Source organism: Salminus brasiliensis, chromosome 1 (genome assembly GCF_030463535.1).
Source record: "Salminus brasiliensis chromosome 1, fSalBra1.hap2, whole genome shotgun sequence".
NCBI lineage: Eukaryota > Metazoa > Chordata > Actinopteri > Characiformes > Bryconidae > Salminus > Salminus brasiliensis.
In genome coordinates this window covers 5,459,453-5,486,395 of record NC_132878.1, presented here as the reverse complement: position 1 = coordinate 5,486,395, position 26,943 = coordinate 5,459,453, and the positions used below count along the sequence as shown (strand labels likewise).

The window sequence follows — 26,943 nt, the reverse complement described above, 5'->3', positions numbered from 1 at the left end:
GGAACCTTGTACAGTATAAGAGCCTGGTCAGTGCACAGGTCAGGTTCGAGCTGATGGAGGAAATGTAGAGGAAATGCGAATCTCCTCTGGAAGCTCTGGAAAAAAAACTGCAGTCTTTGCTTAGAGATTGAGGGCAAAGCATAAATGATTGGAAGGATATATATATATATATATATATATATATATATATATATATATATATATATATATAATATTTGAGCATTAATATTTGCTACTCTTGTTGCTAAAATAATTTTATAAGCTGGGAAAAATTAAATATGTATTCTGTAAATATGTCATTTTCTAAGGTCAGCTGATAAAGTGCTATGTAAGGCCTCTCAAAGCATTCTTCACAGACTGTACACAGCAGCCTAAACTTGAAATCTAATGCTTGCCAATTTAGCACTCCCAGAAAGAGTACTTTGACGTGGCCCGAAAGACAGGCTTATAAAATGCTCTGCTCGCTCTCGCTGCCTTTCCATCAAGGCGTCGCCTCCAAAGAGCTGCTCTTCATTCCCCCAAAGTTTCTTCCTTGCTGCCGTAATTTGTAGTCTGCAACATTCAAAGGTCACAACACCGCGGCAAGCATGTTTCTAAGCCTTGGGTTTGTCTTGGGGATTGCGGACTTGCTTGCTTGTCTGCTTGCGTAGGTTCAGAAAACACAGACGCCAATCAGATTTGCGCGAACAATGCCGGAGACATATGGCCAGCGTGACCTTTACTGAATTATTCCGGCATCTTTCGGAGCATCAGCACGTCAAAGTCCTCTCGGGTAGCCGAAACGGACTCTGTTTTTGAAGGGAAAGAAAGAAGGACCTCGTTGCTCGTCTGTCAACAATGTGATTGGGTCTAGTTTTCAATCCCTTCGGTGTCCCTCCATCTGCTTAGCTGTAACCGAAGGGAGGTCACTCTAAAAAAGATTGAGTTACTGCGAACCCAGAGACTCCAGGCCAAGATATTGAAGCTGTCAATGCGAGGAAAGGTGCTAGAACTGAACTGCCTCAAGCCAAGAAGGGAAATATACAGTCTTCGATGTACATTTAATAGATGCCTGTTATTCCCACTACACAACGGAGCGTAAATCCATTCACTACAGCGTTTGGCCTCTGAGGAGACCATTATGATATTACAAGGGCCTTTTCATATCTTTTACAATCCATTGCGAGGGGATTTGGAAACGGTAGCAGGAAGAAAAATAGAATTACAGCCATCGATCCCTTTGTATTTTCTTTGGTTTCATGCCAGCCAGTCAATTACTTCTCCATCATAATTTGTAGCTATTTCTGGCCGGGCAAGGCTCCTTCAGATACGATATCCTCAATGCAACGATGTGTAACTGAAGACGGACAATTAGGCTGTCCACTCTCTATGAGCATGTTAATGGCCCATCAATGGACAGCCGAGCTCCATTTAAAAAGAACTCACGGAGAGCGAAGAACGTCGCAATTATTTAAAATCGTTTAGACGTAGACGACTTAAAGCCCCAATTAGGTCTGGTTTGGTCGCAACAAATTTATCCAATATTGTCTTAAAGATTACAGCTGAGCCGGCTCCTTTTTTTCCGACACCGCCAATTAGCCTGGCTGGACCCTGCTGTGGGTCGCAATGCTTGCCTAAAGAAACCCCTTAGCTCTCCGACTTACATTTACATTACATTTAAGGCATTTAGCAGACACTCTTCTCCAGAGCGACTTACAAAAGTGCTTTGCTATTTACCCAAGAAAAACCACAGTTAGTTTAAATAGACTAAAAATTCAAAGATCCTCTAAGTTTAGACTCTACTAAACACAAGTCAGTAAGGAGACCATAATACTCTTCTCTTAACCTGAGTCCTCTCAGAAGAGGAGGGTCTTCAGTCTGGGTTTGAGGACAGCGAGCGTTGGACTCTGCTGTTCGGACACCCAGGGGAAGTTCGTTCCACCACTTCGGTGCAGGACAGAAAAAAGTCTGGACACTCGTCTTCCGTGGATCTTAAAGGATGGCGGGTCGAGCCGAGCCATACTTGAAGCTGGAAGGGCTCTTGGTGCAGATCGGCTTTTGACCATCACCATCAAGTACGGAGGGGCTGGCTGGTCCAGTCTTGGCTTTGTAGGCCAGTGTCAGGGTTTTGAATCTGATGTGGGCAGCAGCTACAGGAAGCCTTACTGACTGTTGTGCCTTGGGTTGAAAACTCTATTTAGGAAACCACTGCCTGACACTGCATCTCCAAACAGTGCTCGCTGGTGGCTCCGCTCCGCTCCACCCTGCTGTTGTGAAATCCCTGATTGGAGCTTCAAGGGTTGTTGATTTCATGAATACTTCCATGATTAGTCGGCTCTTGGAACTACTGAGCTTTCGATGGCACGCAGCAGAAAAGCTTTACCGCTCAGCGCCAAGGATTATCAATGAACTGAAACTACAGGGTCTGTAGGATCTGAGAGGGTCCAAGAGGGTCTAAAAGTACTAAGTACAGGCAACCTTTGCTGCTAATATAATGGCTCGTATTGCAGCTGCCTGGACCCGAGCTCTACCTCGCTAGCGACCACACATGCCACCCCAAGCAACGGCACCCTCCTGCAAAACTCCTGCCACTTCCATGCAGCTCACATTCACCGTCTGCTGATTCAAACAGCATTAGTCCCACTGTCCACGTTGTCCACTGGACCACACATCCCATTTCACAGGGATCCCATTACGTAGCCCTGTGGCACCCCACACAAAACAAAAGCGTAGCAGCCTACCCTCGCAAACCCTTCACACTAACATACATTCGTCTTCCTTTTTCTCCCCCTCTGGCGGTCGGCCCTTCGTTCCGTGGGCACCTGCTACAGTAGTGCGCAGCTTTTTGGATTTCAGCCCAGCTAGCCCGGCACCGCGAAACGCTGACAAATGACTCCCGAACTCGGAGAGAAAATATCAAGGAGGAAGGAGGACCAGCGAGGGAGGAAACTAATAGGTTGTGCAGTCAAGAGGAGCATGCAAACTTCGGGCGTCGCAGATGGCTTTACTAAAAAAAAAAAATAATACAGGAAACAGGAATAGACAAAAACAGGCATAACCTGTACAGTATGCAGAAGTTGTACTCCCTCTCTCTCTCTTTAATCGTTCCAACCGACAGACTGTAAGTCTCAGCAAGTCTGCTCGAGACCGAATCGAGGAGATGCTTAATTGGCTGCATCCTTATCACAAGCCAGGTCGAAATCTTGAGCATTTCGCAGTACAAGCTCCTAATTCCCCTTAAGGGCAGCATATGCATGGAAAATGAATATTCAGCAGCACAATACAAGCACACTAACAAAGATCAATGTGTCCAAGGTTGAGCCGCCGTTATTCGCGCAAAGTCTTTACCCTTGAGTGTGCAGGGGATGGCAGAGACGAATGGCCCTCGGATGCCATTATCTTACACAGACAGCCACTTATCAGAGCAGAATTATGAATCCAGAATGAGGCGGCGTCACCTGTACGCCAAAACACCGGGCTTATCGGGCAGTGGTCTAATTGCACTAATCTGTAGTGGCCGGCTCCTGTCTCGGAGTAATTAGCACCTGTGGAAAGTCGTCGTGCATTGGCACAAAGGAGCCGTGCAGGATTAAGTTGCATGCAGCCAGTGACATTAATCTGCTGTTATTAATCTCCCCCCCCCCTCCACTCGCTTCCTCTCTTTCTCCTCCGTCCCCCCTCCCCTCGCTGCTTCGGGGGGAGATAAATCACCTCGGTTGGAAGGCAACATTGTGCCTGAGCATGATTACCAAACTTATAATTGGTCCGGGTTGCTCTGAAGTTGATGAATGCGGCTGTGCCCTCACTTCGCAAACAAGCCTGGCTTCATCACGCATTCTGGCTGCAGCTCTGGCATCGCCAAGCCCTGCAGCCTTTAATTGAGACATCTAACATGCAAGACAAGTGCGACTAAAGCCGCACAATGCTAGCTCGTCAGACTCGCTGTTTTGGGCCCTGCGGGGGAAAAAAAAAAAAAAAGAAATAATAAAAACGTGACGTGGAGCTGTTCCATATTAAAAACTGATGATTGAATGATTTGCCATATGGATTTCTTTGAGGCGCCATGCCAGGGAGCTGCTCGGTCCACCTCGTGTGGGCCGAGTGGACGATTCATCAAAAGGCCAGGGCTGTCACGCTCGCCCACAACTTATTGGCAGCTTCATATTGACAGAACAATGGGCTTTGAGCACAGTTGGAGATGTGAGGAGAGCCATTGATTGGACGTGGGGTTTATGAAGTGCCTTCAGCTCGTCATGGTTCACTTTAGCCTCCAGATTCTCCAAAGGCACTGCAGTAATCACAGAGGTCCAAGAGGTCCTAGCCCCACCACATGTGAGCAAATGACGTCAGATGATCCCTCTCGAGACCATGGGATGTAACGTTCCAGGTTCCAAGTTCTAGAAACATCTAAAGTATTAAACATGATGAACTTCTACTAGCTTTTGAAGTACGCTATATTGACAAAAAAAACGTTCATTGCTTCTTCTGAGATCTAGGGCATTAAAAACGAGCTGATCCTGCTTTTGTTGGAGTAACTGTCTCTACTGTCCAGGAAAGAAGGCTTTCTAATAGATTCTGGAGGAGCACTGCTGTGAGGATTTGATTGCATTCAGTGACAAGACCATTAGTATGGAGGTCAGGATGTTGGATTAATGATCACCACCCCACCTCATCATCCCCAACGTCCAAACTCATTTCATCCACAAGTATTGGATGGAGCTCCATAGCTCTTCCACTGCTCCACAGCTCAAAGCTGGGGGGCTTTATACCCCTCTATAGCCCACGCTTGGCATTAGGCAGTATGGGACTAGAAAATCTGTGTTCATGTGCATTTGCACACCTGTGTCAGCAACTGGTGCAACTTAAAGTAGCTGAATGCATTCATTAGAAGGGGTGTCCACAAACATTCGAACATATCGTTTATGCTTATTTAAGCCCATATTTAATTGTGAGCATCAACCAAACACTGTTAGCTTGCATAAGCTCTTCTGATGTACTGCAGAGTAGGAGGCCTAGTATGGAGCTAGCGCATCTGCTAAATCAAGCACAAGGCTTGTCCTCAGGAAGGACTTGCAGGAATGATTTGTTCTAATGGAGCAAAAGCATTAAAATATGCTAATTTGTGTATCTGGGACATCAGGCTGGATTTGATGTATGTTTTGAGGATGAAGGAGGATCCACAAAATGTTGTTAGCTTGCAGCAGCTAAAGTTCTTTGCGGTGTTATTCCACGGAAAGCCTCCCTGGCTTAGCGGAAAGGCTGATTCCGAGTGAGGACAGATCCAGTCATAAAGCTGACACAAGGTCAAAACACTACCTGCATGGCAAGCCAGCTCCGAGTGGAGGTATTGATTAGAAAATCTCACCATACTTCACCACGGGCCAGAATGAATGGAGACAGCTAATAAGACCTTGTGAAGCTGCCAGCGCTCTCTTAGCTCGTAAAGATACCAGAGGAATGCTGGAAATGCTAACAGTACTACTTCGTGACTGGATTCCGTTCTTTCTGGTCTTCATGAATAAATGCAATGAAATGAGTAGAAACAAGAGACCTGTTTTTTACTGAGTGTCTGGAATAACCAGCGACACATTAACAACCCCTGCTAGGCGATGCATGTGCTGTTACGGAAGGATTACAGTAGTAAAGCCTTTGTAGATATATGTGTATCTACGCTGTCTGTGACTCAGCAGTTCATCTAAATATAATTAGTTATAATTATAATGATTATATTTTTACATTTATGGCGTTTAGCTGACTCTTATATCTACAGCGATACAAAGTTTCTCGCCAGAATAGTGTTAGGAGTCTTGCCCAAGGACCGGGAATCGAACCCCCCGTCTCCCACATACTATGGTAGCTTATGTTGGATGGAGCACCACCAACCATCATTCCAGAGAATTCCACAGTTCTTCCACTGCTCCATAGCTCAATGCTGGGGGGCTTTATACCCCTCTAGCCCACCTCTAGATTTAGGCATGGTGGTACCTCTTTGCAGGGACTAGACAAGGCATTTGCACATCTGTGCCAGCAATGGATGCAACTTAAAGAAGGTGAATGCATTCTTTAGAAGGGGTGTCCACAAACATTTGGACATTTCGTGTTTGTGGACACCCCTTCTAAAGAATGCATTCACCTTCTTTAAGTTGCATCCATTGCTGGCACAGATGTGCAAATGCCTTTCATGTTTATAGTGTATGATTTCTAACCGAGGTAGGCAGATGCAGAGTTAGGAGTCTTGCCCGCGGACTCCAATTGGCGTAGAGCAGCATAGTCACCCAGACCAGGAATCGAACCCGAGGCTCCCACATGGTTTCCTGACATTTCCCAGCAACAGTCGCTAGGCTGTTTCTGTATGTTTACTAGGGTTTAAAACTGCTAAGTGGTTGTTATGTTGTTGCTTAGTGGTTGCTAGACAGTTATTCATTCAGTGGTTGCAAGACAATTGGTGTGGTATCCCTGATAGTTGCTGTGGTGTTGCTAGGTGGTTCCTAGACAGTAGCTTTGTGGTTGATATAGTATGCAAGGTTGCTAGACCATTGCTATGATATCCCAGGTGATTGTTATGAGGTTGCTATAATATTGCTATATAGTTGATATGGTACCCAAGATGGTTGCTAGGGTGTTGCTAGGTGGTTAATATGGTATTCCAGGTACTTGCTATGAGTTGCTAGGTGGTTGCTAGACAGTAGCTTTGTGGTTGATAAAGTATGCAAGGTTGCCAGTTGTTGCTGGTAGATAGTTGATATGGTATCCAAGATGGTTGCTATTGTGTTGCTAGGTGGTTGCTATCTAGTTGCTTAGTGGTTGCTAGAATGTTGCTCTGTGATGGCTAAGCAGTTGCTATGATATCCCAGGGTTTGCAATGTAGTTGCTATATGGTACTATATGCAATAATAGCCATATTGTATGGCTTTGCTTAGTGGTTTTACTAGGTGGTTGCTAAGCAGTTGCTATCCCAGGGGGTTGGAATGGTGTTGCTAGGCAGTTGTCAGGTGGTTGCTATGGTGTTACTATTGTATGGGACAAAAATTGTTACTATATGGAAACAGTACGTCTAATCAGAAAGCCAGAATGACACAATCAGACCAAAGAATCTGGAGTTGGAACGGTGTTGTCTAAAACTTATATATAACTTATATTGATTCGCATTTCTCAATCATAATTAATCAAATTAATCAAATTTGATAAATGTGTATTTAGATAAGCCGCACCGCTGTAATCCATCTGTCACAGTAGATCCCTCACCAGGACGGCTGTTGCAGGGTTTGTGAGTATGTCACAGCACACTTATTAGACAGGCATTATACAGGCCTCTATAAAGTGGGACCTAGCAGTAAGACTAACACCAGGACAGGCGCAGCAGGATCAGTAATGTGATTCCTGGTGAAATAATAAGCATGATGAAATCTAGGCCACATTCGTTCCGCTGAGCGAGGAGCTAAATGTTTTCCATTCACACCAAATAATTGTCAGACCTAAACTCATTTTTACCCTTAAAAACAAACCTTCACTCCGACGATTACAAGCCACGGCTATTTTAATTCAGCTTTGCATCATTCCATTACTGTGAACGACGCTACCTCACATGCACACACACACTCACTCACTCACAAACAGGCGCACGATCGATTAGCGCCTGTCTTTTTAAATGCCAGGGATTTCTGGCAATCTAATTGGCTTCAGGGATATAATTAAATAGAGTTCAAATTAACAAACTTTAGCAGCCGTAGCTCCACAAATTAATATCTCTGATCCTTTAACATGCGGATATTCACCCCAACATGAGCGCATTATCATTTGAGTGAAATTTAATTAGTCAATTGACTTGTCACTCACTGAAGCTGATTAAACGTCCGTATGGAGCAGGTTTTGCCATAAAACAGTGTTTAGCTCTTAATGGATCAAAGCTTTGAGTGCCAATCTGCTCCAGCAACAGTTTTCCTTCAGCCTTGAGGCTCAATGTTCGTTTGCTTACTCTACTGCGGACGACTCACGCTGGGTTTGTTAGTGGGGGGTTGCTAGGCAGTTGCTATGGTATCCCTTGTGGTTGCTATGGTGTTGATAAGTGGCTGTGAGGTGGTTGCTATGGTGTTGCTAGGTGGCTGCTATGGTTTTGCTATATGGTTGCTGTGGTATTCCAGGGGGTTGCTATGGTGTTGCTAAGTGGTTGCTATGGTTTTGCTAAGTGGTTGCTGTGGTATTCCAGGGGGTTGCTATGGTGTTGCTAAGTGGCTGTGAGGTGGTTGCTATGGTGTTGCTAGGTGGTTATTATGATGTATGATGCTAAGTTGTTGCTGTGGTATCCCTGGGGATTTCTATGATGTTGCTAAGTGGCTGTGAGCTGGATGCTATGGTGTTGCCAGGTGGATTCTATGGGGTTGCTAAGTGGCTACTGTGGTTTCGCAAGGGGCTGCTATGGTGTACCTATGTGGCTGTAAGGTGATTGATTGCTATGGTGTTGCTAGATGATTGCTATGGTGTTGCTAAGTGGTTGCTGTGGTATCCCTGGGGGTTTCTATGGTGCTGCTCAAGTGGCTGTGAGGTGGTTGCTATAGTGTTGCCAGGTGGTTGTTATGGTATCTAAGGTGGTTGTGATGCTGTTACTAAGTGGTCGCTGTGGTTTAGCAGGGGGCTGCTATGGTGTTGCTAAGTGGTTGCTGTGGTATCGCTGGGGGTTGCTATGGTGTTGCTAAGTGGCTGTGAACTGGTTGCTTTGGTGTTGCCAGGTGGTTGCTATCATGTTCCTAAGTGAATACTGTTGTTTTCCAGGGGGCTGGTATGGTGTACCTAAGTGGCTGCAAAGGGGTTGTTATGTTGTTGCTAGATGATTGCTATGGTGTTTCTAAGTGGTTGCTGTGGTATTTCTGGGGGTTTCTATGGTGCTTCTTAAATGGCTGAGAGGTGGTTGCTATGGTGTTTCCAGGTGATTGCTATGGTATCTCAGGTGCTTGCGATGCTGTTGCTAAGTGGCCGGTGTGGTTTCCCAGGGGGCTGCTATGATGTCTAAATGGCTGTGAGGTGGTTATTATGGTGCTGCTAGGTGGTTATTATGGTGTTGCTAAGTGGTTGCTGTGGTATCTCACCCCATATGGATACTGCTTTACAGTACATGGACATTGTCCCTAATTTCCCTTTCAGGGGCAGATTGTGCTTGTTTGTGTCCCCCCCCCCTTCCCTCTTCACTCCAATAAGCATCCTCCACTTACGAGCCTCCTCTTTGCATATTATTAGCATAATTAAGAGTCTTCATTATTTATTGAGTGCCATGATCTGACAGACATTTCCCGTGTAGCTATGAACTAATTATCATCCAGATACATTAAAGTGACTTAATGTATTCCTCTGAAACTCCGCTAATCACTCATGAAATGTATGTTTCCGTCATTAATGTTCTCCCAGTTATTATTTCGTTCCTGGCATGATGTTAAATACTAATTAAGCCTAATAAATCATTCACAACACCGACTCTCCAAGGGGCAAGAGCCTATCTGTCGCAAAGTTCGGGCCTGTTTGAACAAGGAACAGTTTTTTTTTTTTTTTGATAAATAACATTAGCGTTAGTGCTAGCATATTAAAAGGAAGGGGGGGGGGTGAGGAAAAAAAGGCAATAAAATGTGAAAGGGGGAGATAAATATTCACGGGAGAGCGAGAAAGCAAGAGCTAATTAAACTGTTCTGCTATGAAGGAAAACGGAACGAATCCTAAATCACACCGTCTGCCGAGCATTTATTTTCATTCTCAATCGCGTCCTATAAATCAAGGCCTGAATCCCCACACAGTGATTAGATACGGAGGAGTTGAGCTACCTCCTAAAACACAGATCATTATTAAATCCCTCTGAATTCTACAGAACCAGCTTGTTTGTCTTTTGAATCAAAGTGTTTTCAATTGGGAATATTTTTCCTCGTCGCTCGTTAATCTCAGATATTTGAATCTAACAAGCGTATCTGTGTCGTATTCAAACAAACAAGAGAGGTGCAAAATGCTCAGACAGCAGGAGGTACAGTACCGGTACTCCACAGTTTCATTACAGCAGGGTCCCCAGTGAGCATGAAAGAAGGAATAGAATAGAAGGAATACAGGAAGCCGCGAAGAACTCACCTTCATCCATCCTCTGGCCATAGGAAAGTTCAACCCTTACCTGAGTCCACGTTTGTCCACAAGGCAGTCATCTTGGCATCGTCCTTTTGTCCAGTCCCACAATAGAGCCCCTAGGCCAGTGGTTTCCAACCTTGGTCATTGGAGCTGTAGCTCTCCTAAACCACAGTGGACACCTCACACCCTAATCAATAAACTTAATCTATAACTGAACGGAGCTTCTAAATCTCACTAAACCACAGTACTGATATATAACATGCATAACATCTGCACTATGATCATTTGCACAGCTGTACAGATGTTAATTTTCTGAATTTTATTACTGCTAGTATTTTTTGTACTTATTATTTTGATTTATTGTTTAGTGTATTTTTTAAGGCGTCCTTCAGGACCAGGGTTGGGAATCAGTGCTCCAGGCTCATCTATGGATGTACATTTACATTTACGGCATTTAGCTGACGCTCTTAAGCAGAGCGACTTACAAGGTTACTTGTATTACAGAGGTGGGCCAATACAGTGTTAGGAGTCTTGCCCAAGGACTTGGTGCAGGGTGCAGGGTACCCAGACTGGGAATTGAACCCTGGTCTCCCACATGGTGTAATAGCTCATGGCAGCTAGTGGTTTCATCTGTTGTGCCACACCAACCACGCTCTTCTCCAGAGTGACCTACAAAAGTGCTTTGCTATTTACCCAAGAAAAACCTCAGCTAGTCTGAATAGACTAAAAATTCAAAGATCCTCTAATCTTAGACCATAATACTCTACTCTTCACCCAAGTCCTCTCAGAAGAGGAGGGTCTTCAGTCTGGGTTTGAAGACAGCGAGCGTTGGACTCTGCTGTTCGGACACCCAGGGGAAGTTCGTTCCACCACTTCGGTGCAGGACAGTAAAAAGTCTGGACGCTCGTCTTCCGGTGCCATCGGTGCCATCAAGTACAGAGGGGCTGGCTGGTCCAGTCTTGGCTTTGTAGGCCAGCGTCAGGGTCCTGAATCTGATGACCTGGGCAGCAGCTACAGGAAGCTACAGTGAAGAGAGAACGCAGCAGAGGAGGAGCTGAACATGGCTGAGCTTGGAAACGTTGAAGACGACCTGACCCGTGCTGCTGCATTCTGGATCAGTTGCAGGGGTCTGATGGTGCGCAGAGGGAGACCAGCCAGAAGAGAGCTGCAGTGGTCAAGTCTTAAAGTGAGGAGAGACTGAACGAGCACCTGGGCGACTCTCTAGAGAGGAAGGATCGAATTCTCCGGATGTAGTGAAGAGCAACTCAAAACAAGTCCAGGAAGTCCATGAAAGTCCAATCAAGGGCTTTCAGTTCAACCATCTTGGTTTTCTTCTTACTGGGTGGTTTGGTCTTTCTCATTAAGATTTAGACATAATTGGATGAATGATGATCAGTGAGATACTTAGTGATATTACTGAGCAGGATTAAGCAGAGACACTTGGACCACCCAGTGGAAAGATTCATGAGATAAGCCAAAGACTGATGCTAAAAGAAAATCTGGGGTAGCTACCAACTGCATCGCAAGGCATCTCCTCCCATACTGTACCATTTGACCAATGTGCTTCATGTTTATCTCTCAAATGTTCTCCTTTGTCCCTTTATCTGTTGAGCAGAACTGTATTTTCGTCTCACACGTGCAGCTAGACCAGCATATTTATTTATTATAAGCAGTCATCGTGAATCAAAAGCAGGCTCTTCTACACAGGAACACTCACTGTATGTTGTGCCTAAACCACCAGCATCCCCATTCCCTCTTTTCCCTGCAGCAGACCTTGATTTGCCAAAGCCCAGATGTCCCACCACACAGCTGACAGCTGCATTATCGGCCTGGCACCGAGAGGATTAGCCATGTTTGCTTTCCCATGCAACTTCACTACTGGAGTTTCCACACTCAGAGTGAAGAGTGTTCCTGCTCTGCTGGTCACGACGCTCTACAACCACCGAAATCCAATCACATCACCACTGATAGCAGTGTAAGCTAAATGAGTTTGCTCTGAGCAATCACAGGGCTTTTATTTCCACCTTCCCTCACTCTATAAGGAAGACAGAAACTTGCTGGTTCAGTCATAGAAGGCTTTTCAGAAGATATTTATTTATTAATAAACAATACAAGGGGTCATTTGAACCACTCAACCCATTCTTTGCTTGCTCAAGTGGAATCCACAGTTGTAGCTCTTCTTGTTCTATTACAGCTTTTAAATGGGTTTTAAAGGCTGGAGGGGTTGCCTCCAGCCTACTCTGGATAAACCAACCAGCAGCAAACTAACAAAAGCAGCAGCAATGTGAAGATCCAGGTCTCCTCAAGAGCCTCTATGAAACAAGAAGCCATTGAGGAGTAGAACCTTTGACTGTATTTACAGTCGCTACAATGGATAGGATCCACTGAGAGGGACCAATGACCAAGAACTATAGAAGAACCTATCTTCCACTTGTCAGCACTGCATAGGGAAGTTACAAGTCCATGTCCCATGAGTCTGTCCATTCAGCAGTTGTCTCGGCAGTCCAGTCATACAAGAGACTTCTAGGTCATTTCTTCCCTGCACTGGTCCTAGAGAACACCAGGAGGGGCTTGGTAACTTGTTGACTCGCTGGATCAGGTGTGTTGGGACCAGGGTTGGGAACCTCTAATCTAGGGTCTTCTGGATGTTGTCCAGACCAGCCCAAGAGAAAATGTAAAATGGCACATGGCACCATGTAGAAGAGTTGGTCCACAGTTTTGTCATCTGCTCTGGACATTGTACTGGTTTCCTTCTAACACACCACCTTCAACTCAGGGTCCTCCAGGACCAGGGTTAGGAAACACTCCTCTAAGCACCTGTCTACAGCATGAGAATCACATCTTTGGTGGAGAAAAGTTACCACTGAGAATCAGGTTTGTAACCGAGTCAGAGTCTGATGTGACTTGGCAGTCATCTTGACGGAGTCCTATGCCAGTGGTTTCCAGCCCTGGTCATGGAGGTACCTCACCGAGGGAAGAGCTTGTTGGTGAGCTGATTAGCTGGATCAGGTGTATTGGGAACAGGGTAAATGCTAAAATGTGTAGGACAGGTTGTCCACTCTAGGCTCTTAAATTGAAGTTTTCAGGACCAGCCCAAGACATGAGAAGCTGTGCAGCTATGTCAACATGCAAAATTGGGTCAAAGTCAGACTGTTGAACTGCTCTGATCATAATCATAATATAATAATCATGGTGTAGATAGTTAATAGTGGTAATATTATTAATAGTGGCAGATAGTTAAGAGTCCACCCAGGTTTTAACATGGTCATTAAACAGGTAGCAGTGGTAGGAGGGTGTGCCGCTGGTCCGGTATGGGTGGTGGTGGGTGCGGGGCCTGCTGGTAGGTGGCAGCTGGTCTGACACAGGTAGAGGGGACCTCAGCGGGCAATCTTCCAGCAGGTCGGACTGGGTGACCATTTACTTCCCTACCTCACCTAGGGAAGAGCTTGTTGGTGAGCTGATGAGCTGGATCAGGTGTGTTGAGAACAGAATGTGCAGGGGTTCACCAGAACACTGTTCTAGGCCAGTGTTTCTCAAACCTGGTCCTAGAGGCACCAGTCTTTTGGCAGTCAGACTCATTAACAAGCCCTTTCAGGGTTGAAGGGGGTGTCTTAAAGCAGGCAGCTGACTAACATGTTCAGGGCAGGGCGTCGTCAGGACCAATGTATTTTACTGTCCATTTTACAGCAGTTGTCTCGGCTTCTAGGTCATTATGTCCCAACCTTGTTTCTAGAGAACACCCCTAGGGGCTTCGGAACTGGTTGACTAGCTTTGCACCACACTGAAATGTTTTCTAACCCAAGACCAGGGTTAGAAAACATTGATCTTCTGAATGTTGTCAAGACCTGCCGAAGACATGAGGAACAAAGCAACTACATGGAAATGCAGGGTATTTTAGTGGATTTTGATTATTTGATTTATTTGAGAGCTGTAGGTGAATTTCCAGTGCACCATCCTCAAGCAATATGCCAATTGAACATTGCTGCTTCATCACAAATGTACATTAGAACTAATGTCTTGCTAAATTCAGTAATGGCCTTGATCTGAGTGTGTGTTTCTTTCTAAAAACCAAATGGACCAGACACATTACATCTGATTTGAAAACACAGTGAAGCCTAGCCACCCAACTCTGTGAACTGCATGAACTGATAGAGCTATTAATCACTAACCTCACCTTTAAGCAGTGCATTACTTTTGGCATAGACTGTATAATACTTGGACGTGTCTCGCAGCGGCTTAAATTTCCTCTATAATGGACTAGAATCTCCTTAGTATATAATTCCTTGGCCGACAGGCTTTTAAGCTCAAATTTATGAGCCGATAAATGGACGTTTAAAATAAACCAGCAAATCATTGGCCAACATGCCTTTTACTATGCAGCGGGTGTGATTTAATATCTCCTGGAAGTCTCAGAAGAAGTAGAAGTAGACGCGCTTACGGCCTATGACTGAACCTTGTCAGCGCTCATGCTGATATTGTAAGAGGAGCTCCGAACGATGCGAGCAGTTTCGCTACGTGCGAAGGCAAAATAAATAGCTGTTTCCCCGGAGGGGTGTTCGTGTCAACGGCAGGTTTGGAGCCTATCACTTAGCATCAGAAATAAAGAGGTGGGAGGCAGTGACATTGAGAGGGTTTTGCCTTCAGGAAGTGCGTAGGTAGAAACATGAGGAACTAAACTTCTCACCGGGGAGAGAAATGCACTCTGAGAGACTCACAAGACCATGTTTTCACAATCTGACATCAACTGCAAGTTCAGAAAAAGTTTGAATACAATGTTGTGTGTTTTTGTGGAAGAATATGTTGCAGTACGTTATCTAGGATGACTCGATCCTTCAGATTTCCATCCACTTTCATCCACTACATGTCCAAAAAAAGTTTGTGGACACCCCATTCTAATGAAAGCATTCAGCTACTTTAAGCGGACACTGCTTGTCTAGTCCCAGTCGAGTCGAGAAGTACTGCTAATAGAACAGGACTGTCTGGAGCAGATCAACATGAAGCTATTGGCACTACGCTGGCTAATGCCAGGCATGGGCTATAGAGGGGCATAAAGCCCCCCAGCATTGAGCTGTGGAGCAGTGAAAGAACTGCGTTCTCTGGAATGATGGTGATCATTTTCAATAGCTTGGGGATGAGTTGGGGAGTTGGGGCTGAGGTAGAAATGGTAATTATCCAACATCCTGACCTTACTAACGGTCTAGTCAAGTCAAGTCAAATTTATTTGTATAGCTTTTTACAACTGTTGTCGTCACAAAGCAGCTTTACATAATTAGCTATTAGTAAAAGAAAGAGACAAAAAAGAAATAACGTAAGACTTGAAGGATCCAAGACCCCCAGTGAGCCCCAACGGCGACAGTGGCAAGGAAAAACTCCCTCAGAGCTGGAGGAAGAAACCTTGGGAGGAACCAAGACTCATAAGGGGGACCCGACCCATCCTCCTCTGATCAGAACTAATTATAAATTGATAAAAGTTACCAAATCACGTAAACTGCTCTGATATTATGATAATCATAATATACTAATCATGGTGTAGATAGTTAATAGTGGTAATATTATTAATAGTGGCAGATAGTTAAGAGTCCACCCAGGTTTTAACATGGTCATTAAACAGGTAGCAGTGGTAGGAGGGTGTGCCGCTGATCTGGCATGGGTGGTGGTGGGGGCGAGGCCTGCTGGTAGGTGGCAGCTGGTCTGACGCAGGTAGAGGAGACCTCAGCAGGCAATCTTCCAGCAGGTTGGGCTGGGTGACCATTTACTCAGAGAAGGTAAAGAGACAGATGCTCTAGCCACTGAATGCAATCAGATCTGCACAGCAATGCTCCAAGCAGAAAGTAGCAGAAAGCCAGAAGCCTCCCCTGGACAGTAGAGCCAGTTAGTCCAACTCTATTTAAAACACCCAACATTTTTGTCCATATAGTTTATGTACTGCATGTGGGTTCCATAAGGAACCATTTTTGATATGAGGAACCCTTTTAAAGGTTCAAGACATGGTTGTGAATCTATGCATTTACTTCTCATTCACAAAACAGGTTCTTTATGGGACCAAAAGCGGTTCTTCTATGGTCTCATTAATTATTTAAGATTGCGTTATGTGAAAGTGTAACATCTGTGAAAGTGGGATGTGAAAGAAATTATCTAGTAAAAAAAACACCTTTGTATTTTTTTTAGGTTTTACCAGTAACATAGAATGGGAAAGAGCATCGCTAGCAAACTAGGACAAGCTATTTTAGGAAGACTTACAGGTGAATACTCTCTTGTCCATTAATTATTTACATCTCAATTATATCTCTTTACTCCATGAATTATGAAATTCCTGTGAAACAAAAAACATTATTTTCTGGATTTTGAACATGGTGTAAATAATAGATTAGATGGACAGTTGTGTGGGGGTTGGAGTATTTTTGGCTGTCATCTGGCAACATCATGAGGAAACCAATACCTTGCAATTTGACACTGGGGACTTTTATTATTTATGTAGAACTTGTTGAGTGTTGTAATAATTTCTCAAAAATGTAAGAACAATTTGCATGCATTTGGTCAAAACTGTAATGACCAATAATATAATACCTACATTCTATTATTAAGGTACAATTATTACTGGTTTGCTGGTATTTCTGGTTTGAATCCCGGGTCATGCTGCCTGCAGTCAGCAGCCGGAGCCTGAGAGGGCACAACTGGTATTGCTCTGTCTGGATAAGTAGATGGAGCTTTCTCTCCTAACATCACTTCAGTGGAATGCTGGCCGGCACGGGTGACTGCTAGCCTGGTGATGTTGCATCGGCTACAGTTCGAAAAGAGGCGGTGCTTGGTTGTGCATGTGTAGGTACTCACTCTTCCAGTGTCAGGAGCATTACATGTGTTGGATGGGGAGTGGGTTAGGTAGTTGGACTACTAAAATTGAGGATAATTGGGTAAAATTAAAAGTACATGATAAAGACATCATGTGGTGGTTCCTCAGACCACAGACTTAGAAGTTCAATGGAATCACCCCTTGATGTCTCAATCATTTTTATCTTTCCAGTTTGCCTTCACACATCGCTGTTAGTTTTTTCTTTTATATATAGTACCTTTATTTTTAGGAACGAATAGCAGTTGAGTTGGCATTAACTCTCAGAATGAATGCATTGCAGAATGCAGGGTCATTGTTGAATGCTGATGCCATATGGCAACAAGTTGCTCTATATCAATCCTGAATTGTACTCACACTTTGGGAATGCTTCTGAAGCTAGATCTCACCATATGTAGTGGGTATGAAAGAGGGGTATAAAGAAAAAATGGTAGTTTTAAGGACGACACTGCTGTCACAGCTGATGGGACCCGAAGCCAGACCCCACTTGCCGGACAGAGGATGGATAAAATTGGACAATCGGGAGGAGCTATATAGCGTGTAGTAATGAAGAGAAGGAATTGGGGCGTGGTCCTTCTCCCAAACCTTTAGTTATTACATAACTTCTTTAAAAGGGTTGGTAATAAAACACCGGTCAAAAAGGTTTTCCACTTCATCTGAAAGAGATCTAGAACCTTGAGTTGGTTTTACTGGAGAAAATAACTTTCTGCAGATCCACAAACAGCCAGATATCAGCTATAAACACAGTTTTTAAACATATCACAAGAAAATACATCAGGATGTCAATCTCTCGTTGATTGAAGAGTCCAGTTGTGTACCTTAAATGAGTTAAAGGGGTAAAGAAACTCTTAAAAATGAAAATAATAATAATAATAATAAAATAATGAGCCAATCAAGACAGGGGGTCAATCAACAATCAACATACCTCAAAGACAACAATAATTCCATTAGAATATGCCACAATAAAAAGCCCCAGCAGCAGACATGTTGGTACCACTTCATGCCCAGTTAAGTATCTACTTTCCTGGGAGCATCACCAAACCTCCACTACAACATGAACACATCTGAAACTCTTCTCACACACTGAGGTTTGGGTCACTATATTGGGCAGTCAGCTTTGAAACACTCACCGGACTTCCCCCGGGTCCTCTGTGACCAGCACGTCAGTCTTGCAGCTGGCGATGGGGTTGATGGACAGCTCAACAGGCGGCACGACAAAGCTCTTGCTGACCGGCAGCCAAAGGCCTTGGCCCAGGCTGTAGGACGACCTGCATGGACAACGACAAACAGCAGCCCATCAGGGAGCAAGCCAAGAATGCCAGCTTTAACTCGACAGCAGCAGAAATCCATAATGACCAAGAAAAGCCAGGCCAATAATGTTGCCTGAATAAACAGCTGTCGTGACACAGCATAAACATTTAGACTTAAGTTCTGTTGTGGAAGAGCTGACATGTGGAGAAGGACGATGATGGACACATTTGGCTAGGCTAGATTTCATAAATTATCCAGGCTCTGCCCACAAAGCAATGCTCAACAGTTGTGAGATTGGACATGGTGTGTATATAGCATATATTATGATATATATTATAGATATTTTATGCATATATGCAATGGACAAAAGTATTGGGACACCTTTGTATTAATAATTTCTTCTGAAATCAAGGTTATTAAAAAAAAGATTAGATCCTACTTTTGTTGGAGTAACTGTCTCTACTGTCCAGGGAAGAAGAAGGCTTTCTACTAGATTTTGGAGAAGCATTGCAGTTAGGATTTGATTGCATTCAGCGACAAGAGCGTTAGTGAGGCCAGTTCTTTCACTCCTCCACAGCTCAATGCTGGGGGACATTATACCCCTCTAGCCCACGCCTGGCCTTAGGCAGCATGGTGCCAATAGGTTCCTGTTTATCTGCTTTAGAGAGTCCTATTCTATCAGCGAGACTTCTCTACAGGGACATTTGGACATTTGAAATCTGTGTATTGCTTTTATTTTTTGTCTCCTATAAAGGTTGTGAGTCAGAGATACAAGGTTTGGTAACAGCAGTGATGGCAGGAAGGCCAAGGCACAAACATACAGTATCTGAGGCAGATCTCTTATATATATATAAGTCCTTACATAACTGTTATTGAGAGTCTACGATTACAGACAGCACATGAATCATCAGGCGCTCCACCCAGGCGTCAATACAAAGCGCCTTACAAAAGATCAACGAGGCCATCGACCGCCCTACCAAAGTCGTTTTATCGTCCACCTTAGAGGCCTTCGCACCCTCCTCGTCTGCCTGCTGGCGTACAGTAATCAACCGCCTGACTGTGATCCACTTTCTGTTTACTTTCATTGAAGTTCGGCGCTAACCGCTCAGTGACATTCTTGATAAAGCACTTAATGTTGTCTCCAGTGAACGGATCATTAGCCCGCTGAAATTAATCTACTTACCAACGAATAAGGAATATTAAGTGGATCTCCTTCGCTTGGAGTTTTACAAATCAGTCGCTGTGAATCTGACTTTCTAGAAGTCACCCTGAACTGATGATACACTGCCAATTAGCGCGCTCTGATTTTGTGAAGTAATAAATGGAGGTCAGAGATTCAGATGTGCTACAAATCGCTTCCACTTGAATTAATTATTCAAGCATGGATTCATTTGTTGACAAAAGTAAAAAGAAAATGCTAAATTTAATGCATGTGACACCAGTACTCACACTATCACTCAGATGAGTTAATCCCTGTTCCTCTGTTCCTCTGGAACATGGGCTAGGTCTGGGTTTACTCATGCATGTTTACTGGGCCCTATGGTTACAGCCATCTTTAATCATGCATAGATCCCATCTAGGCCCTGATGCACTATACAACTCTTCCTGGTGCCATCACTGACCTTGGTGGGCTTCCATATGCTGAGCCCACATGGAACCCAAGAACAAAACAACATGGTTCCCAGCTGGGCTACCCATATGGTCCTCAAATTGACGTGTAAACTCGCTTTTAGAATGAGCGTTTGAAAGTTCTTTAAAAAAAAAATTCACTTCTGCATTTGGTCATTGGATTAAGTTGAGCCTCAAAAACATTAGAAAATGAGCTGCAGCAGAAACTAACTAGATGAAATACTGTGTAAGATGTTTAGTCTGTGGCTCCTCCCCCTCAATCTGTTTACTGTTCATTCTGCAGGTTAAAACTCCCCCTATCACATGGAGGAGGCCTCGAGGAGACCATGGAGGGCTGTGTTGTTGCTGGATCTGAACTACTGATCTCCTGAGTCTCTTGACAAGCAGGCAGTTTGACAGTCACCTCACTCCACACACAGTCATCTTAAATGGCTCTAGACCGGCCCTACAGTCTAACTGCTGCTCATCAAATGTAAGGAGATTCCCATAAGTTTAAACCCCAGCAAGGGGTCCCAGAAAAGCTTCACAGTCTGGGGACATCATGTAATAGGTGGAGTTCTGACCTGATGATAAAAAGTAAACTGGTTTAGGTGGGAGGAGCTACAGACTTAACATCTTATACAGTATTTAATCTAGTTAGGTTTTGCTGCAGCTCATTTACTGATGTTTTTGAGGCTCAACTCAATATGGAACTTCGGACTGAAGAAAGTTGAGTTAACATCAAAAACACCTGACTTTACATTTTTAACAGTGTATCACTGTAGTTTCTAGAAGACCCACTACTCAATTCTCTCCAACTGAGGTGCAGTCAAAGACAGTCATCTGGAATATTAGAAAAAACGATGACAACCTCTATTCTAGGAATAAAAACCACTTTGCCCATCACTTGTCAGTATCGGTCCTTCTAAAGCTTGACCACTAAGTAAAGCGGGTCCCTGACCTATGATATAGACAAGTACACAGTGAATCACCTGGAATCAATACACACTTCCACTCATAAATAACACACCCGTGGTCCAGCTCATCAGCTGACACTAGAAGGGCCATCGATTGGCTCCTTCTCCAGACCATCCATCAGCTCCAGACCGCCTGCATTAAATGATTGTGTCGTCAGCCGGTGGAGAGTGATGACAGTCAGGGTAAGTAAGGTGACGGAGGAGGGCTGGTGTAAATTCTGGCTTGCCGAAGGTGCAGAGAAAAAAAAATGGCATTTTGACAGACTTTATGCTTTGAAAGCTGGGAAACATTTACCTCATGTGCTTTGTAAATTCGCTAATTAAACAGTGATGGACTGTTAATTGGCAAGGCAAGAAATGATAATTACTATAAGTAATGATTATGGCACGCTCCAACCTCGGCAGTGCATCAGTCAGAACAGACGGATTGAGCTAATTAAGCAATGCGAGTGTGTTCATATTTTAGTTAAGTCATTGCATAAGGCAGAATTCATACAGTGTAATCCACTTATTAACCAGAATTACACAACAACACCTCTACACTCACTGTATTCATCACCAAACCCTGCAAACCAATACAATTCATCCAGTAGTTCACTCTTAAATGGGTTCTTTAAGGGTTCTTTGGTATACACATCGATCAGCCATAACATTAGTACCACTGGAGTGGTCCAGGGGACTAAGGCGCTGTCACTGTGATCAGAGGATCGCTGGTTTGTGTCCTGATCAAGCTGCTAGCCATCGGCAGCCTGAGCCTCGAGAAAGCGCATTTGGCCTTGCTCTCTCTAGGGTGGCTAGATGGCGCTATCCCTCCACATCACTCTAGTGCAATGCTGGCCGCCACTGGCGTCAGCTAGATGGTGCGTAAGGCACTTCCCTCCAGGCGCATTGGTTGCCTGGTGACGGCGCATCAGCGGTGGTTCGAAAAAGAGGTGTGGCTGGCTGTGCCCGGGGTGTGTCGGGGGTGTTGCGTGTGATGGGGGGAGGGAGAGAATATGTATAGTGAACAGGTGAAAACATTGTTTATCTTCATCTATAGTGGCTCCTGTCCAGGATAGCAGGACAAATGGGCAAGCAGAAGAATCCGAGCCACTATGGTAAGAACTACACTGTGATGTTCTAGATGTTCTAGACAATGACTGGGTCAGAACATCTCCAAAACATCAGGCAGGTCTTGTTGGGATGTTTCCTGGTATGCAGTGGTCAGTTCCTACCAAAAGTGGTTCATAAAAAGACAACCGGTGAGCCCAGCGACAGGGTCATGAGTACCTATGGCTCATTGTTAAAAAACATGGAGGCCCCACCCACCTCACAGCTTACAGGAGTTGGATCTGTGCTAACATCCTGGTGTTCCAGAAACCACAGAACAGGTCCTTCAGAGGTCCTGTGGAGTCCATGCTTCTAATGGTCAGATCTGTTGTGATGGCAAAAGGAGGACCAACTCAATTTTAGGCAGGTGGAGTTTATGTTATGGCTGATGGGTGTAGAACCACTCGGTTGATTAAATTTGTCCACTGACTGGTTTAAGGGTTCTGTGTTGTTCTGTGGTAGGACATTAAACAGGGAGACCTTCCTATTCTCAGACTCCTAACCATGGAGGGCTGTGGTGTTGATGGGACTTGAACTCTGATCTCCTAAGTTCCTTGACAAGCAGACAGTTAGACAGTTTTGAAGCCATGGTGCAAGAAAGAACCGAGGCTCCAGGTTCCCGTTTGTTAGATCCTACAATCACCGGCCATTTTATCGGAAACACCTACCATATAGATGCACTTTGGGATTTACAGTTCCCATCTCGTGCTGGAGAAATGATAAGTGCCCCGTCCATGAATAATGGGTCCCACCCGGTTGCTTAGGGGGTTGGCTCTGCTTGGTCCAGACCTGGGCCAAGAATGAGGCCTACACCTCCACCAAAGGCTTTAACTCACCCAAAGACTCAATATATGAATTTCAATATATAATTTATTTTTCTTTTTTTCTTATATTCATGCCTCCTGGTATTCCTCCTGACTTTCTGGTAGAACTACTTGGTTATCTAAAGAACCACATTTGAAACTGAGATCTCTGATTGCGGACAATGTTTTTTTAAGTTTTAAAGAACCATCACTTGATGTAAAAGGTTCTTCAGTAATTTAAGTGCCATTATTTAAGAGTTTATATATGGAGGAGGTTTTAAAAGGTTCTTTACACTGTCAAAAATGGTTCACCAAAGGACCACATCTTAAAAAATAAGGTTCCCTTATCCAAAGGGTTCACAAAGAGTAATTCATAGAAGAACCTTTTGGTTATATTAAGAACCATGGTTGAAAATGAGATCTGTGAGTGTGAACAACAGTTCAAAGGTTCCTCAACTAATGTAAAAGGTTCTTCAGTAAGTTAATTGCCCTTCTTTAAGTTTCTTTAAGCTTTAAAAAGGTTTACCCTGTCAATGTAATGGTTCACCAAAGGACCAGCATGATACAGTGGCAAATAAGGTTCCTAAAGAGTAATGCCATTGAAGAACCACCATCTAAAGAACCATGGTTGAAAGTGAGATCAGTGAGTTTGAAGAACCTTTACTTAATGTAAAAGTTTCCACGCCAATCTGTGGGTTCTTTTTTAAAGAGTTTACATAATTAGGAGGTTCTTTAAGCTTTTCCCTCGCACAACATGGATTGAATTCACTAAAATGTTCCACTATTAAATGTTCACCCACCTAAAGCATCTTTCTGTTTCAGAGAGTTGGTTACTCTTTTGTAAAAAAAGGTTCTACAGCAGTTTAAGGGCCTCTCTTAGAAAGTGTGTAATACAAGACGGTTGCTTAAGGTTTAAAAGCTTCTTCACACCCTTACAAAATAGACCTTCCATTAAAAACCACCCATTAAAATGTTCTTCCAGCGGATGCTCATCCACAGAAAGGTTCTTCTATGGCACAATAGTGCCAGTTATTATTATTATTTTCCTCTTTTTTTCAATTTTTTCCTTTTTCGGATCTCTCCCTAAATTCTAAATTTAGCACTTGCGAACTGCCCGGAGTTGGACCTTCTAAAGAAATCAATTCCGTGCCAAGCTGAAAGGTGCTCATAAAAGCCCCCGGAGTGGCTGTTAAATCCAGCCTCCAGTCACCATGGCTCTTGCCCTCCTTCTGAAATGTCATTGAGGATGCTCCCATCACGAAGGCACCCCGTCAAAAGGTCCGGCATTGAAAGCCCCTGAAAAAGCCCTGGGCTAGAACATTGCCTGAGGCCGGAGTGGTCTTGGAGCCCCCTCACACTCGCCTCTGGGGCTTTTTGTCTGGTCCTGTTCTGCTCAGAAAGCAGCATTTGGAAAGACTCGCTGTCTGAGATGGAGTGTGTCGAGCCGGGATGTGTGCCTGGGGAGTGTTTCTCAGGACGCACCTGCTCATGTGATTGGACAGGGAAAAAGGGAGGGTGGGGGGATGCTCACCTGAAGATCTTCTCTGGTGCCTGCTCCCCGGTGACCAGGTCGTAACCCCTCTCTAGGTTTGAGTACGGCCACGGCCTGCAGGAACCAAGCAGGAGAACATCAGAATGGGTTCAGAGTGAATTCTACAGCAATTCTACTGTGTGCATCACCGCTGTCAATCAGAAACATCAAGGTCTTTGCATGACAGCGATTTTGACGCTCCACTGACTGTAATGGGGAAGTGAGCTACACCATGTGGGAGACCAGGGTTCGATTCCTTGGGCAAGACTCCTCACACTACATTTGTACAAACAGCACTGTGAAAATGGATGAAAAACCAAACCCCCAGAGCAGAGCTGTTACTGCCATTAAGATCCGAGGGCCGATAGGTCATGCTGCTTGCCATCAGCAGCCGGAGTCGGAGAGAGCACAATAGGCCTTGCTGTCTCGGGTGGGTTGATGGCACTTCCTCCCCACATCACTTCCAGCAAAGGCGTCTGATAGCTGTTGTATCGGAGCTGGGGAGTCGCCCTATCCTACGAGTCAGCTGGCTACGTAGCATTAAAAAATATATGCGGTGGCTGGCTTCATGTGTGTTGGAGGAAACCCTCCTAGTGTTGAGGACATTGCTAGTAAAAGGGGGAGCCCACGTGGATGGGGATTGGGTAACTGGCCTTAATAATTGGGTTGAAGAATTAGAAATGATTCAAAAAAAGAAATGAAAAAAGATTAGAGGCGGGACTGATTAGACTGTTTCCCCTGTTTGACCAATAGGCTACTAAGAAGGAACCTTTCATGAAGCAGTCCTACTGAAGACCCTCAGCTTATCTACAAATGCACATGTACAGCAGTCCATGAGACTCAAAAGGTGCTCAAAGCATGATTTGTATTTACAGCTGTGGAGTAAAAGTGAATTAAACTCCCCAACTGTAGGGGGAGCTCATGAGCAAAAAATAAAAAGCCAATTCTCACAGAATGCTGCTTTAGATTTGCCCTCCAGTACAATGGATCAGCATGTGGAACCGGAGCTTTTTCTTAAACGAAGATCGGTGCTACTCTGCTAGGAAAATGATTATTATTGATGTGTTTCATCAAAGAAATGATAAAGAAATGGCTGATGTGTGACATCTATTCCTGTTTGAGTAAAACTACAGCATTTGACACTGATATGACTCGGGTTACGCAGCGTTACGCAGTTCTGGTAAGTCCCAAAGTGCAGTAGCAGCGTTCCGGGCCAGTGGGAGTGGGAATGACAGAGACTCCTATCTCCCTGTTACAGTCAGAGGAACAGCAGTATGAAGCTGCTCTCTGTGTCTACTTCTACCTTACGTTGCTTTAATAATCACTTTTCTCCTGAAAACTGTTTCAACTTCATGATTTTCATTTGGTGAACCTGCTCTCGCTTCCAACCGCAGTGGGCCTAAAGCTGCAGCTCCAGCGTCTCTGTTTCTACATGACCATGCTGCCGTCTCTCCCCTCCAGAGTCTCGGAGGAGTGCCAGGAGGAAAGCCCAAGTGCCGTCCCTTATTGGACCAGCTGCTCCCCTGGCCAGGTTAATTAACATGCGCGGCCAGAGTCACCGAGGCTAGTAGCACTTCAGTGGGCTTACGGAGGGGTGATGAAGCTTTCAGTCTGGGCGCTCTCTCTCTCTCTCTCTCTCTCTCACTCTCACTCTCACTCTCCTTTCTTCCCACTCTCTCTCACTCCTTTCCCGTATCTCTCCCTCTCTCGTTATCTCTCTCTCCCTCTTTCTGTCCTCTCTCTTTCTCTCTCTCTCTCTCTCTCTATATATATATATATCCCTTTTTCTCTCCCCCCTCTCTCTCTCTCTCTCCCTCTCTCTCTCCCTCTCTCTCTCTCTCCCACTTTCTCTCCCCCTTTCTCTCTCCCTCTCTCTCTCTCTCCCTCTTCCCCTTCCCCCTCTTTCTTTTCTTTCTCTCTCCCACCCCCTCACTCTCTCACTCTCTCATCCACTCTCTCTCTCTCTTACTTCCTCCTTTCTGACTTCACTCACTATCTCTCTCACCACACTTCTTTTTATTCCCTCTTTGCTTTCTTCATTTCATTCTCTCTCTCTCTCTCTCTCTCTCTCTCTCTCTCTTGTTAACTAAGGAAGGAACTACACATACGCGAGCACAGTGCCCAACAGGGGGGGATCAACTCCCAAAGACTGGACTGGACTCAGACCAGACCAGGACTATGCGTCAGGCCCTTTGTTGGACTGGATTCTCCTCGCTGTGTTTGGCCTCACAAATGGTGAATTAGTGTTTAAGGAATCGGTGTTGAATAGAAGAACTGACACAGTGTGGAGAACCAAGCCCTGTAGGCCAAAGAGGTCTCTCTCTTTGTGTGTGTGTGTGTGTGTGAGGAGTGTGTTTTCTGAAGGTTTACCCTTCGTTTCGGCCCCAGTCGGTGCGAATACAGAGGTGCTTGTGTTCAGGATCGGGCGAGTAACCCTCCAAACAGCTGCATTCACCTGGAGTCAGAGAGAGAGAGAGAGAGAGAGAGAGGGAGAGAGTCAGTGAGTGACAGATAATCATTTATCTGACTGACAAATAAATTACCGTTGTGCATTACCCCTAGCCCACCTCTATCCCCATCTGTCACACACCACGGCCGTGTCCAATAAACCCTCAGCAGGATCATTTTAACCCCTTAAGAACAGCACATCCAGCGTTCTCTCCCAGACTGACCTCCTCCAGTGAGCGGACTACGGTTAAAGGGTCTGAGGGGCAGCAGAGTAAACCCCTCCCCCTTCAGCTGTAGTATCACTGATACGCCACC

At 44.7% G+C, this 26,943-nt stretch overlaps 1 protein-coding gene across 3 annotated transcripts in view; it reads right to left on the bottom strand.

Moving 5' to 3' along the window:
* The window catches only part of LOC140573633 (astrotactin-2-like), a 789,110-nt gene that overhangs the window by 259,215 nt on the left and 502,952 nt on the right, over positions 1-26,943 (bottom strand). For all 3 annotated transcript variants that reach the window (XM_072693130.1, XM_072693216.1, XM_072693294.1), the window contains 3 exons: positions 26,551-26,635; positions 24,181-24,255; positions 18,052-18,189 (listed from right to left, as the gene is read on the bottom strand). In XM_072693130.1, the coding sequence (XP_072549231.1) occupies positions 18,052-18,189; positions 24,181-24,255; positions 26,551-26,635 (298 nt within the window). The remainder of the gene's footprint in view (positions 1-18,051; positions 18,190-24,180; positions 24,256-26,550; positions 26,636-26,943) is intronic.